The 14887-nt window shown below is 32.2% G+C and overlaps 2 protein-coding genes across 4 annotated transcripts in view; one reads left to right on the top strand and one right to left on the bottom strand.

Annotated features, from left to right (window-relative positions):
• The window catches only part of LOC111687896 (protein jim lovell), a 237561-nt gene that overhangs the window by 50763 nt on the left and 171911 nt on the right, over window positions 1-14887 (top strand). The window lies entirely within an intron of this gene.
• LOC111680039 lies at window positions 670-11403 on the bottom strand. 3 transcript variants are annotated; one of them, XM_046954825.1, is made up of 6 exons: window positions 11270-11332; window positions 6146-7620; window positions 2557-2698; window positions 2356-2498; window positions 1464-1811; window positions 670-1402 (listed from the first exon to the last, which is right to left on the bottom strand). In XM_046954825.1, the coding sequence occupies exons 2-6, from the start codon at window positions 7560-7562 to the stop codon at window positions 864-866; spliced, it is 2589 nt and encodes an 862-aa protein (XP_046810781.1). In that variant the 5' UTR covers window positions 7563-7620; window positions 11270-11332; the 3' UTR covers window positions 670-863. The 3 variants fall into 3 exon arrangements, with proteins under 3 accessions (XP_046810781.1, XP_023297416.2, XP_046810780.1); XM_023441648.2 differs by lacking the exons at window positions 670-1402; window positions 1464-1811; window positions 2356-2498; window positions 2557-2698 and adding exons at window positions 2795-3735; window positions 3799-4143; window positions 4204-4346; window positions 4422-4554 and having other exon boundaries at window positions 11312-11403; XM_046954824.1 differs by lacking the exons at window positions 670-1402; window positions 1464-1811; window positions 2356-2498; window positions 2557-2698 and adding exons at window positions 2795-3735; window positions 3799-4143; window positions 4204-4346; window positions 4422-4554 and having other exon boundaries at window positions 11270-11325.

The raw sequence follows: 14887 nt of genomic DNA, 5'->3' as shown, positions 1-14887 counted from the left end.
TAGTTCTGTTCTAGTTCTGTTCTAGTTCTGTTCTAGTTCTGTTCTAGTTCTGTTCTAGTTCTGTTCTAGTTATGTTCTAGTTCTGTTCTAGTTCTGTTCTAGTTCTGTTCTAATTCTGTTCTAGTTCCATTATAGTTCTGTTCTAGTCCTATTCTAGTTCTGTTTTAGTTGTGTTATAATTGTGTTCTAGTTCTGTTCTAGTTTTGTTCTTGTTCTGTTCTAGTTTTGTTCCAGTCCTAGTTTCTTTCGGTTCTGTTCTAGTTCTGATTAAGTTCTGTTCTAGTTCTTTCATTTCTTTTCCAGTTCAATTCTGTTGTAAATAGTTCACAGCTTTTAAAGTGTTCGAAATTTTCCTTTAACAATTTTATTTTTAAGAAAAAGAATTGCGTTAGTTTCTTTTTCTTAAGAATAAAATTGTTTGAACTTTATTTGAAATTCTTTTTATGACATGACATAAATATATACAATAATAAGTGTGTGAATTGCTTAAGAAAATATTTATTTATAAAGTATCATCATCTTCTGCAAAATAAAAATGGTAAGAAACAATTTGTTTTTGGAATATTTCTAACACTTTTGTTCCTTATGTCATATGAAAGGCAACACAAAAACTTTTCACCAAACTTTTTTTTGTCAAACTGAGTTTTGGCAGGGATGTAAAATGACAAGAGTCAAACATACAAGTTTGTCGTATGCAAAATTAAAGTAAAAGTATAGAACAATTTAATGTTAAGATAGGAAATAAAATATTTATTATTGAATTTAAATATACACCTTTTATATTTATCAGTTTTGATATAGTTTTTAAGATTTTGATTGAACTTCTCTAAAATAAAATAAATTCTTTTTTATCTGTTGCTCTCTTAAAACAACCTAAAACCTAACAATATTAAAACTAAATTTAACATTCGAATTAACATAGTTGATGCAGTACTCTTAGTGCAATCCAAATTATTAACCATTATTGCATATTGAGTCTCAACGGGTGTGGCGCAAGCCGCATTCTTACATGACACCTGGTTAGCATCAGCAAATGTTTGAGCCTGTACCGTTAAATACAGAGGAGGACAATCCCCCAATGAGTTATAATCCAAACATAAATCTCCTAAATCAAAACTAAAATCCATAGAGGTGATTTGTTTACAATCCTCTCCTTTGGTATATGGCTTCATGGGATTGCGATAGGGCCAGGGATTTGAGCGTGAGGTGCAGACAATAAAAGCCACTGCACTTAAAGGTTTTACCTTCAAATAACGCATACTGCCCTCGCTAAAGAAATAGTGGGCTGTTAAACGATAAAAATTTATGTGTCCTAAGGGCTCATACTGAGTAATATGATTTGAACCCATTGACAATGATGTCCAATAGGCTGAGCAACGGGGATTGGTTAAGCGGCGGGGAACTAGAGAAATTAAAAATATTTTTTTTTAACAAATTTGTTTTTGTGTTTTTATCTTACTGACCTTTTCTTATTCTCTCTACCAGAGGTTGAGCCGCAGTTTTCACGTCTAGATCATAACTCAACACAAATATATCTTCCTGGTTATTATCTACAAATTCGCTAAATCTTATTACCGCTCCTCCGGCATAGTAAAGAAATGTTAAATCGGGCAAAGAATTATTAAAATAATTTACAAAATTTTTACAATAATCAAAATCATAATCGTATATAAATGCTGTTGGACTGGGCACTAGTAGAGCAATCATAGAACGTCCTCCCAAAGAGGAGTGGTTGCGTTCCTCTTTTAAAATTGTTTCGGCTAAAAGTTGAGTTTTACTTAAGATCAAAGGTAAACTAAAACCGGGGCGGACTGAAATATAAAAAATTTAGATTACGACTACCCAAGACTAGACAAGACTAGACTAGACTAGACAAGACTAGACAAGACTAGACAAGACTAGACAAGACTAGACAAGACTAGACAAGACTAGACAAGACTAGACAAGACTAGACAAGACTAGACAAGACTAGACAAGACTAGACAAGACTAGACAAGACTAGACAAGACTAGACAAGACTAGACAAGACTAGACAAGACTAGACAAGACTAGACAAGACTAGACAAGACTAGACAAGACTAGACAAGACTAGACAAGACTAGACAAGACTAGACAAGACTAGACAACTAGACAAGACTAGACAAGACTAGACAAGACTAGACAAGACTAGACAAGACTAGACAAGACTAGACAAGACTAGACAAGACTAGACAAGACTAGACAAGACTAGACAAGACTAGACAAGACTAGACAAGACTAGACAAGACTAGACAAGACTAGACAAGACTAGACAAGACTAGACAAGACTAGACAAGACTAAACTAGTCTACAATATAGACTTTTTGTCATACTTACACCACGACTGACTGGTCTTATTCCATTTCTCATAATAGTCTGTTATATAAAACGTACGTTCAACAATAGTACTACCATCTCGAGCGGCTAATAGGGTAATGGAACTGCCATAGGGATTAATATTTAAACGTTGTACCACATAGCTAAAGTTTAAAAAGTTTTAGAAAAGTTCAATTTCTTAACTAGCTGTTAAATGTTTACTTGATATAATCCACTATATAATCATATTCCCAATAGGTATCCAAAAACACAAAAATATCGGTCATTATTGTTGTAAGATTTGTAATATGTTGGGGCTGTTGGTTCCAAACCGGATCAGTGGAGGGATTATAAGTTACTTCAGCTTTTTTTTTTGTTTTGATGAAAGGGTAATTTAATGATTACTTTTTTTAAAAAAACTAATTATAATGGTAGTAAATTAAAAGAAATACTCTCTGTTGTATTTTTTTGGACTAAATCCAAAAATTTTTTAAAAAATTTGTAATTTTTATTAGAAATTTGTTGTTATTTTTGGTTTTTATAAATTTTACTTAAAAATAATAATAATAATATTAAGTTATATTGTAAAATAAAGATAAAAATTAATGAAAAGAAAACCATACATATGCTTAATGTATATATTGTGTACATCTGTGAATAAATACCTTTAAAATGATATACCTTTGGCAAAGATCGAATGTATATTGTAAGTTTAAAAGGGCTCTGCCTATTAGTTATATAGATGTGTATAAATATGGCGTTGAAATTTTTAATAAATTTTTGTGAAGACTATTCAGAAAAGTTTACTCAACAAATACACTATGATTAAGGTGGCAAAACTGGCTGTTAAAGCAGATACACCACTATAGCAGCCCAAATTAACCACTGACATTATATAACGGGCCTGATCAGGTGTTTGACAGGCTGCATCGGTGCAGATAGAGGCAAATGGAGAGCCACTATATGATGGGCCACCATATGATGGACCACCAAAACTTGGTGACAACGATGATGGTGTTGAGGAAGAAGAATAACTGGAAGGAGCCTGAACCGATACATATAGAGGAGGACATTGATGTATTGTATAGTAACCATTACAGGCATTCGATAAATCATATGAAAAAGTATTGCCCTGTAATTGGGTACAGGTAACATCCGAATTGCTAGAGCTGGCATTTTGTTGGGGAAGAACCACAGAACGTGATGTGCAAACGGTAAATTGTACTGAATTTTGTGATTGTATATTCAAATAACGACCATTACCAGCACCATAGAAATAATTGGGTACCATGCGATAGAAATTTGTAACACCGGGACGGGCATATTGAGCTAGTTGATCAGTGCCCCAGGTGGAAGTATACCAAGTGGAACCACAGCGAGGATTTATCAAACGGCGAGGAACTGAAAACGTAATAACACATAAAGATTTCGACTTTATCAAAATTGAAGTTAAAGTAAACTTACTAGTTTTGATTCTCATTACCACCGGTCCACCGGCTGTAGCTGGACTTGTAGAAGGAGTTAAAGAGAATAAATCCTTAGTGGGTTCTAAAACAAATGAAGTGAAACGTGTTATAGTGCCACCAGCATAATAAATAAAACGTAAATCGGGCATTTGTTCGTAAATGTATTGTAATTGAGTGGTAGCATAATTGGAATCCGAAGCACTGACAGTAGCCATATAGGGTACCATTAAGGCTATTAAAGAGCGTCCTCCCACCGTAGAATTAGTCTTTTGAGCATTCATATACTGGGTAGTCAAATTTTGTATACTTTGTAATACCGTTGGTAGGCTAAAGCCCTGGGTGTCTGTATTGAAAGATATAAATTATTATTTTTAACTAAAATTTATATTTTTCAACAACTTACAATTATTATGTGTGGTATAGTTCCAACCCTGAAATATATCCGATATATAATTAGTGGTATTTACTATAATAGAACCATCAGCTGCTGCCAATAATGTCACCGAACTGGCATAAGGATTTATATTTAAATTGTTCAGCACATAGCTAAAGATTTTTTGTAAATTTTTATTTTTTAATAAATTAATTTAGATATTTTTAAAAAAAAACAATTTGACTTACTTAACATAGTCCTGTACTTGATAGAATGGCCAAGTGGTGTCGATATAAACATAAATATTTGTCATGGGTGTTATAGTTTGTGAGATATCTTGAGGCACTGCACTGCTTACCGAACATAAGGGATCATTCATGGCTAAAGGAATAATATGAGTTTATTACAATTAGTTAAAGCTATCTCTAAGTCTATAACTTTTAAGCTTCGATTAACCATTAAAAGCTGATTCTAAGAAGACTTTTCTCAACATTTGAGGAAGCGATAAGTTTTACGATTTTTTTGAATTGTCTACTAGAGATAACGACTATTTGTTTCTTTACTGTAGTCTAATGAATACAATAGTCCAGTCAGTAAGTTAGTATGTAGTCTAGCTAGTAAGGTAGTCTATAGTTTAGCCTAGATGTAAGTAGTTTAGTCTTTAATGTTGTCTGTAATTTAGTATGTAATCTAGTCTATGATGATCTATGATCTTGATTCTAAGTTAGGCTATAGTCTAGTCTGTAAGATAGTCTGTAGTATATCATGTAAGTTAGTATGTAATCTAGTCTGCAATGTAAGCTGTAATGTAGTCCTTAGTATGTTCTTAAATCTTGCCAGTGGTTTTAGTATGTAATCTAGTCTTTGATAATCTATAATTTAGATTGTAAGTTAGTCTATAGTCTAGTCTGTAGTATAGCATGTAAGTTAGTATATAATCTAATCTGTAATATAATCTCTATTCTATTCTTGTAGTGTCTTCTATAATATTGTCAGTAGGTAAGTTTGTATTCTAGCTTGTATGTTAGTATGTAACCTTGTCTGTAATCTAGTCATTAGTATGTTCTATAATCTTGCCGGTAAGTTAGTATGTATTCTAGCTTGTAAGTTAGTTTATAAACTCCTTGAGATAACGACTATTAGTTTCTTTACTGTAGTCTAGTGAATACTGTAGTCCAGTAAGTAAGTTAGTATGTAGTCTAGCTAGTAAGATAGTCTATAGTTTAGCCTGTCTGTAATCTAGTCTTTAATGTAGTCTGTAATTAAATCTGTAATCTAGTCTATGATGACCTATGATCTTGATTGTAAGTTAGTCTATAGTCTAGTCTGTAAGATAGTCTGTAGTATAGCATGTAAGTTAGTATGTAATCTAGTCTGCAATCGAAGCTGTAATCTAGTCTGTTGTATGTTCTATAATATTGTCAGTAGTTTTAGTCTGTAATCTTTAGTCTTGTCTGTAGTATAGCATGTAAGTTAGTATGTAATCTAGTCTGTAATATAATCCGTATTCCATTCTTGAAGTGTATTCTATAACATTGTCAGTAGGTTAGTTTGTATTCTAGCTTGTATGTTAGTATGTAATCTAGTCTTTAACCCAGTCTGTAATCTAGCTTGTAGTGTGTTCTACAATATTGCCAGTAAGTAGCTTGTTTATAATTTAGCCTGTAGGCTATTCTGGTCTGTAGTCTCGTCTGTTATCAAGTCATTACTATATCTAGTTTGATAAGTGCTAACAGAAGTGCTCTTACATCAAACACCAGGAAGACAACGATTGAGAAACATTGAATTTTTGCATTAAATAAATGAAAATATTTCATTCAAGATCATTTAGAAGCTTTAAACATAGATTCTAGAAATTAAATGTAGGGTGTTAAAATTAACTTAATCCTCAGCAAACACAAACAGAGAGTATTTCTTATAAAAATAATAAAATTTCGAAAAAAAAAACAATAGTTAACATATTAATACTTACGCAAATAATTGATTAAAGCATTTGTGGCAGACAATGAAAAGTTAGCAATCGAATCTGGCGACAAAGTAACAACCAATTGCATTTCACGATCTAAGACCTGAGCAAAAGCCGATGTCTGAGCCATCATAGTTTGTTGATAATTTGCAATACCCTGGAAGGTGGCCATACGATTACAGGCCATTATGCCGCTACCCATAACACCATCCAAAGAATAGTACATACGTAATACTTGAGATAATTTCAAATTGTTAACTTGATTATTCCATTGAGCAATGTTAAGCGCCAATATAAGACCATCAATGCCACCACGTATTTCGGCATCTGTCATTTCAAGGTTTTGTCTTTGTGAAAGGAAATACCATTTGGGCATGACGGTGCTATTCCAGGCACCTGTAGCACCTACGGTCGCCTGTTCGTTAGCTGAGACAGGAACTTGTACTAAAGCAACCTCAGCCAAATCACCAGCCACAGTGGCAGCCCATCTATTGTCTACATTAACGGTGGCTATTTGTGGCATATTTTGATAACCATTGCGACGAGAGGCCATAGCCAGTAATGTTCTTAAGGGTACAGTTTGAGGTTGCAAACCAGCAGCTATACCTGCTAATAAAGTACCCGCCGCTACTGTACCCCATTGAGTGCGTATAACACCATTTTCCACTGGACACTGGCTAATGCTATTACTGCCTCCATTGTTATTATAGCCATAATCATTCCAGCCATATTCATAATCAAAAGACTTCGTATTTGTATTATAACGTTGTCCCGCCTGCATGGGAGCACCACGTTTGGCTGCCTGAGATTGTAAGCTATCCAAAATTTCCACATCTCCTATGAAATTATTGGGTCTTTGTTGAGGATTATGTAGTGAGCGCGGCAAACGTTGTGATCTATATTGAGCCAAATTGCTGCATACAGTATTCTCATCACCACGAACGCGTGTATCAAACGAACTGGATAGCATAAAATGTAGAGAGCATCTTTCCTCACTGGTTAGAGAATTATTGGGAAAATTAAAAGCATTACCAGGTATCAAACGTTGTAAAAGTATTCGAAATTTGGGAAATTGAAAACCAGTTGGACTATAGGGTATAACACCAGGTAATCCGGCAGCTACACCATTAGCTCTCTGTATGCCATCTTGACGGAAACGATGAGTCAAAGATACCGCCAATTGGCGTATATCTTGATTAAAACCATAAGAATTTTCCACTTTTTCTATGAGTGTTATTAGAGTTTCTATGTTGGAGGGCAAACGATTGGCACGATTCATATAGTAAGAGGTATTATAACATTCCACCAATGATGGAGGTATTTGTAATTGGGCATTTTCTTGAGCTTGTGTTGAATCTATGCTTAAGCATAGATATAAAGCTAACAGACCCAAATGGATCTGTATTTTATTCGTTTTAAACATAGTCTTTCGTATTTTGTTCTATTGGGGTTTACAATATCGTTATTAAGTGTAAAATAGGCTGTAAAGTAGAAAAGTTAAGAAACCAAATTAGTTGTTTTTTCTTTTTTAATATGATTGATGGGTTTTAAAGTGTTAAAGTAGTTTTTCTAAACATAATTATTACAACTAATAATTAGTTCAGGGTTAACATTTTCGATATATGTTTCCACTTATTACTCATAAAATATTTAAGAATTTGGAGACTTTGTAACAAGTGCTTTTTCTATATATATTTTCGGTTTTATTTATATTTGAAATGTGATAAGAAATATTTTGTTATAATCGTTTTTCTACATAAAAATTATTTGATTTTATTGCGTGTATTAATTTCTGTTTTCCTTTCCATTATCTTTCATTCTATCATTATTTATCAGTTTTTTTTTACGATTTACAAGACAAATTTAAAATTATCATTTAATCGTATATTGATGATATCATCCAATTGGTATTATCATTATTTCAGTTTGTTCTAATAATGCAATTGTTTGCGTTCAGTTGTGTTTAAAAGTAATGAAGAAAACTGAATCAGACACCACGCTTTATATTTTTTAAAGTGATTCACCTTAACCGATGAATTGTAACCACTTGTCATTACATCACTCTCGCTTATAAGTCTCTTTTTGGTGTATGATAAATTGAGTGAAGTTACTGAGATTTCTGTTATAGCCTGGCGAAAGTCAAGTGATCCAGAGTTATTTCATGTTTTTTTTTTTGGGATTAATGCGGTTTTACAAGATGTGAATCTACATCATAGACACATTGTTCGAAAGATCAAGAAGCTGTGTTCGAAAGATCAAGAGGATGGGGGAGCGATTTGCGATAAGGATTTGACAATCATTGGTCGAGCAGGACTTTTTAGAATTAAGTCTGGATGTGATACTACATCACAGACACATTGTTCAAAAGATCAAGAAGCTGCGGAAATGTTTGCAACGAAACTACATCGCTAAGGCTCTGTTCTAAAGATCAAGAAGATGGGGAAACAAATTACGATGAGGAGTTGAAAATCATTGATTGATCATGACTCGTATCATTCAAAAAAAAAAAAAAAAAGACAAGCGAAAGAAGTTTTTAGAATGATGTCTGGATGTAAAACTACATCACAGACACATTGTTCAAAAGATCAAGAAGCTGAGGAAATGTATGCAACGAAACTACATCACGAACGCTGTGTTCGAAAGATCAAGAAGATGGGGAATCAATTTACGATGAGGAGTTGACAATCATTGATTTATCACGACTCGTATCGTTCAGAAGAAAGACAAGCGAAGGAAGTTTTTAGAGTGAAGTCTGGATGTGAAACTACATCACAGATACATTGTTCAAAAAATCAAGAAGCTGAGGAAATGTTTGCAACGAAACTATATCACGAACGCTGTGTTCGAAAGATCAAAAAGATGGGGAAACAATTTACAATAAGGAGTTGACGATCATTGATTTATCATGACTCGTATCGTTCAATCTGGAACTACATCATAGACACATTGTTTGAAAGATCAAGAAGCTGAGGAAATGTTTGCAACGAAACTACATCAGGAACGCTGTGTTCGAAAGATCAAGAAGATCATTGATTGATCATGGCTTGTATCGTTCAGAAAAAAGCCAAGCGAAGAAAGTTTTTAGAATAAAGGTGATTTTACTGGATGTGATCTTATCGGAAAAACATCACAGATATATTGCTTAAAAAATCATGAAGAAGATCTTAACGAAAGTACATCGCTGACACATTTGTTCAAAAGATCATGAAGATAAGAAAACAATTTGGCCGGCTACGACTTACAGCGAACTAGAAATCTTTCAATTTGCGAGGAAGTTTTTTAAGATGTAGGCTTTTTTATTGGGTGTGATCTTATTAAATCCTTAACGTAGAAACATTGTTCGAAAGATAAATATTTGTGGAGTATATTTTGTCACGTTTAAAGTTTGCTAAAATTTGACCTTAAGAATTTTAAAGATCAGCTTCGGCATTTGTTTTATTATCGGGTTTTCGGTTGAGGCTACATTTCCGGTATTAACATATTTTCTTGCTTTTGTCTTTAATACAATTGATTTATGTTATTTTATATATTTTATAACCTACAACACTTTAGTGGGGAGGTTGATGTTTGTAACGCATTGGTCATATACCCACCTTAAAGTATACAAATCGGCTCAGAATCATTTTCTGAGTCGATTTAGCAATGTCCGTCTGTCCGTCCGTCCATGTATACCTTGTAATCAAACAACAGGTCGTAATTTTGATCTTCTATTGTCCCAGGGAAGAAGCCTATTGAAAGAGGCCTTGTAATCAAACTACAGGTAGATAATCCAATGAAATTTGTACATGATCTTCTATGGTATCGTAGATAAAGCCTATTGAAGATGGTTAATATAGGCTCATTATTTCACCTAGCCCCGATACAACTGAACCCCCGAATAGGGCTTGTAAAACTTGTAATCAAACTACAGGGCACAGTTTTGGAGATAATCCAATGAAATTTGGTACATGATCTTCTACGGTATCGTAGAAGAAGCCTATTGAAAATAGTTAATATCGGTCCATTATTTCACCTAGCCCCGATACAACTGAACACGCCGGATAGAGTTTTGTAAACTTGTAATCAATCTACATACAACTGAACCCCCGAATAGGGCCTCGCCCGACTCTTATTTCTTACTTGTTTTGGAATGTAAATGACTCATATCAAACTAAAGCACACATTTTCTTTATCAATATTTAATCTATTCCTTGCTTTTTTTGTACAAAATCACTATTCACCTTCACCATTCATTGGTGAAGGTGTTCTTGGGTATAAAGGGGCTTTTTGTTTTTTTTTTATTTTCGCCCCTTTGTTTTTGTGTAATTTTGATAATTTAGGGCTTTACAGGTATTTCATTATTATCATAGAACCTGCATAGTTTTCAAATGTATATTTTCAAACACTTGTCTTTGTAGTTTACGCACTTGTTTTAGGAAAGAGTGAGACAAAGATCGAGAGAGAGAGAGAGTGAGTAAGAGCAATTGAGGGATTTTGTTAGAAAAAACGCGCTAAAAAAACCTCTACACTAGTGATATAGTTATTACAGTTGATAGTACATATACAGGTCTATAAATGCGATTTTAAGACCTTTTTTTTCCAAATGATTAGATAAAAAACTAGAGACTATAGGTATTATTAGGAAAAAAGATAGTAGTAGCAAATATTTAATATTGGTAATTTTTATACACTGATCGAAAAAAATTACTATTTTTATATAAATGAAATTAAATATTATTAGTTCTTATCAGAAGCTAGAATTCTTTTGTGTCTGAATATTAATTTAATTAATTTAATTTTTCTTCTCTTTACTTTAGAGAATCTTTGCAAATCATATTTCTGAGCACTTTAACGATCGTCTCTCACATAAGTAGTTATTAAACTTTAACACTTTAACTTTACTTAACATTAGAGTGTCTTGGCAGATCAGTTGTCTGATCATGTCTCAGTTCAGTCGATATTATATTACTGGATATTTTTAATATTTTTCAGAATCTTTCTTTTTAGAAACACTTTTTTATTCTTTTGATTATTTTTTGCTCTTTTAGTGAACAGCGATAAATTTACACTTTTTTTTATAAAAAGTTTTTCTTTGCTTTTTTATATTTTTCAAAAATTTCTTAACACATTTTTATTTCAAAATTTTATTACATTTTTTTTTATATAACTTTTTTCTTTGCGCCGCTTTTTTACCTTTATTCACCTGTTTCAAATATCGTACTAAATGCTGTTCATAAAAGAATACCCTACCAACTTGTTCCTTATACTCTCCACCAGTTTGTAATCTCTACAAAAAAAGATAAGATTAGATAATTTAATTTATTGATAAAAAAGCAACAAAATTAAAATAATACCTATTATTCACCCACTTTTAATAGTAAATTTTTTCAAAACTCAAAAAGAAAAGTATGTATTAAAAAAAACTTTTTATTAACAATTACTATAGATTTTTAAGAAAAATTTCAATATTTCCTTGATCCACATTAAATGACTCAATACTATAGCTCTCAATTTGTATTCCATCTCTTTCTTTTTTTATATATATTGAGCTCTCTAATGTATACACAATGCTTATCTAATCTAATGAAGCATTATGATTATTTTGTTGACTTAAATACAACAAAAATTTATAATACAACATAATTTTGTGAATTTTTTTTAAAAATAAAATAAACAAGGTATCAAGACTAGGGTTACCAGCCTGGCTGGATTGTTAAGCTTTTTCAATCCAAAATAACTACAAATTCTTCAATAACTTGGTAATAATTATCCACAAAGTGGTGCAGAGTATAATTGATGTTTGTAACGCACAATAATAATGGTCCTGTAGCCACCTTAAAGTATAACAAACGGCTCATAATCGTTTTCTGAGTCGATTTAGCTATGTCAGTCCGACTGTCCGTCCGTCCATGTAAACTTTGTAATCAATCTACAGGTCCCTTTTTTGAAGATAATTCAATGAAATTTACTACATGATCTTCTATTATCCCTGGGACAAAGCCCATTGAAAATGGTTAAGAACGGTCCAATATTTCACCTAGGGTAGGGCTTGTAAACCTTGTAATCATATTATAGGTCACAATTTTGGAAATAATTTAATGAAATTCGGCACATGATCTATTATGGTACCGTAGACGAAACCTATTGAAAGTTGTTAACATCGGCCACATAGGGCTTTTAAGTTCATAAGTAACATACTCGTATCTCTACAAAAAGCTTTAAAACCAAGTTCCATACTAGCCTTGAACCTCATGAACTTTATATAAAAAGCCCCCTTTGAAATTTGACTTAACAGTCCACAATTTGTATCAACAATAAATGGTTCTAGTTCTATTATAATTGTGTTCAAGTTGTGTTATAGTTCTGTTCTAGTTGTGTTCTATTTGTGTTTTAGTTCTGTTCAAGTTCTGGTTTAGTTTACGTTCTAGTTCTGTTCTAGTTGTGTTCTAGTTCTGTTCTAGTTCTGTTCTAGTTGTGTTCTAGTTCTGTTCTAGTTCTGTTCTAGTTGTGTTCTAGTTGTGTTCTAGTTGTGTTCTAGTTGTGTTCTAGTTGTGTTCCAGTTGTGTTCTAGTTCTGTTCTAGTTCTGTTCTAGTTCTGTTCTAGTTCTGTTCTAGTTCTGTTCTAGTTCTGTTCTAGTTCTGTTCTAGTTCTGTTCTAGTTCTGTTCTAGTTCTGTTCTAGTTCTGTTCTAGTTCTGTTCTAGTTCTGTTCTACTTCTGTTCAAGTTCTGTTCTACTTCTGTTCTAGTTGTGTTCTAGTTGTGTTCTAGTTGTGTTCCAGTTGTTTTCTAGTTCTGTTCTAGTTCTGTTCTAGTTCTGTTCTAGTTCTGTTCTAGTTCTGTTCTAGTTCTGTTCTAGTTCTGTTCTAGTTCTGTTCTAGTTCTGTTCTAGTTCTGTTCTAGTTCTGTTCTAGTTCTGTTCTAGTTCTGTTCTAGTTCTGTTCTAGTTCTGTTCTAGTTCTGTTCTAGTTCTGTTCTAGTTCTGTTCTAGTTCTGTTCTAGTTCTGTTCTAGTTCTGTTCTAGTTCTGTTCTAGTTCTGTTCTAGTTCTGTTCTAGTTCTGTTCTAGTTCTGTTCTAGTTTTGTACTAGGCTTGTTCTAGTTCTGTTCTAGTTGTGTGCTATTTGTATTTTAGTTCTGTTGTGTTCTAGTTGTGTTCTAGTTGTGTTCTAGTTGTGTTATAGTTCAGTTCCAGATCTGTTCTAGTTCTAGTTCCTTTCTAGTTCTGTTCTAGTTGTGTTCTAATTCTGTTCTAGTTGTGTTCTAGTTCGGTTCTAGTTGTGTTTAGTTCCGTTCAAGTTGTGTTTTAGTTCCGTTCTAGTTAAATTGTAGTTGTGTTATAGTTTTGTCTAGTTCTGCCTACATGTGTTCTAGTTCCATGCTAGTTCTATTCAAGTTCCGTTCTAGTTCTGCTTAAGAATAATTTGCATTGTTTTTTAATGCAATTATTAGTAAAAAAACTCATACAAATACTAAACAAATTTAAATATACAAACACATGCAGCCAAACTCAGGGAATTACAAATTTTCATCATATAAGAAGGAACTTTTTTCTGCCTTGATATTTCGTTGTTGTTTTTTAACAACCCAGCAAACGCGATAGGAAAAATTGAGGTGATAGTGAAAAATTTCAGTAAAATATTATTGTTTTGGTAAAAAAATCTGTTGGGTTGTTACTTATTATTTATTGTTGTTTTATTTGGGTTGTGTTTCTTTTTTTTCATTTATAGGTTTTCAAGTAAATAAAGTCTGCTCTCGTAGAGCGAAACAAAATACAACAGGCGAAAATGCGACAAATTAATGTTAAACCGCTTGTTGACATTATGTCTTGTCAACAGAGAAAAATGTCTGTTGCGGTTTGGACTTGTATTAAATTTTTTGTTACATTTTTTTCAATACTGTTTTTTATGAATAATTCTTAAATGTTGTGTTTTTTTTTTGCGAAATATATTGATAGCAACATAAAATAAAAAAATGCAAAATTTCTACTGCAAATGAATATTTAATAAGGTGTTGGAGTAAAATAAATCACTGCATAGATTTTTGTTTTTTTTTTTTCTATTTTTCCCCAAAAAAGTACTCATTATTATGACACTTTCATTTGAGAGATTTGTGTAGTAAAATAGGGGGTGTCACAGTTTAATGCTAAGTAAATCTTTGTTTTAGAAAAAAGAATTAAATCTCCAAACTTTACAAAATAATAAAAATAAAATTTACAAAACTAAATATTAATTTAAGTTTATTAAATAAAATTGGTATCTCCCTAATAAGTATTTTTGTAATATTTTAAAATTTGAAGAAAAAAATATGTATACATATCTATTACAGATATAAATGATAACAAAAGAGAGTGGAATAGATTTATCATTTTGTTTACTTTTGCTTCATAATTTGGGTTTTATTTTGTTTATATATATTTTTAACGATTCTTATGATTATAATGACACCTATTTGTTTTATATTCCCAGCTTTATTAAAACTGTCACTACTGTTGAAAGATAAATTATTTGTATGTAAACTAGGGTGGATCGAAAATAGGCTTTTCTCTTGGATCAACTTCTAATAGTGAAATTATGTTTTAATGTCATTTGGAAAACTGTAAAATATTATTTAATTATCATTCTCTTATATTTTCAAGAATTTTGATTTTGACTCCCGTTCAGTTCTAGTCCTGCTCTAGTTCTGTTCTAGTTCTGTTCTAGTTCTGTTCTAGTTCTGTTCTAGTTCTGTTCTAGTTCTGTTCTAGTTCTGTTCTAGTTCTGTTCTAGTTCT

The sequence above is a fragment of the Lucilia cuprina genome, chromosome 6 (genome assembly GCF_022045245.1).
Source record: "Lucilia cuprina isolate Lc7/37 chromosome 6, ASM2204524v1, whole genome shotgun sequence".
In the NCBI taxonomy this organism is placed as follows: domain Eukaryota; kingdom Metazoa; phylum Arthropoda; class Insecta; order Diptera; family Calliphoridae; genus Lucilia; species Lucilia cuprina.
This window is presented reverse-complemented; position numbering and strand designations above follow the sequence as displayed.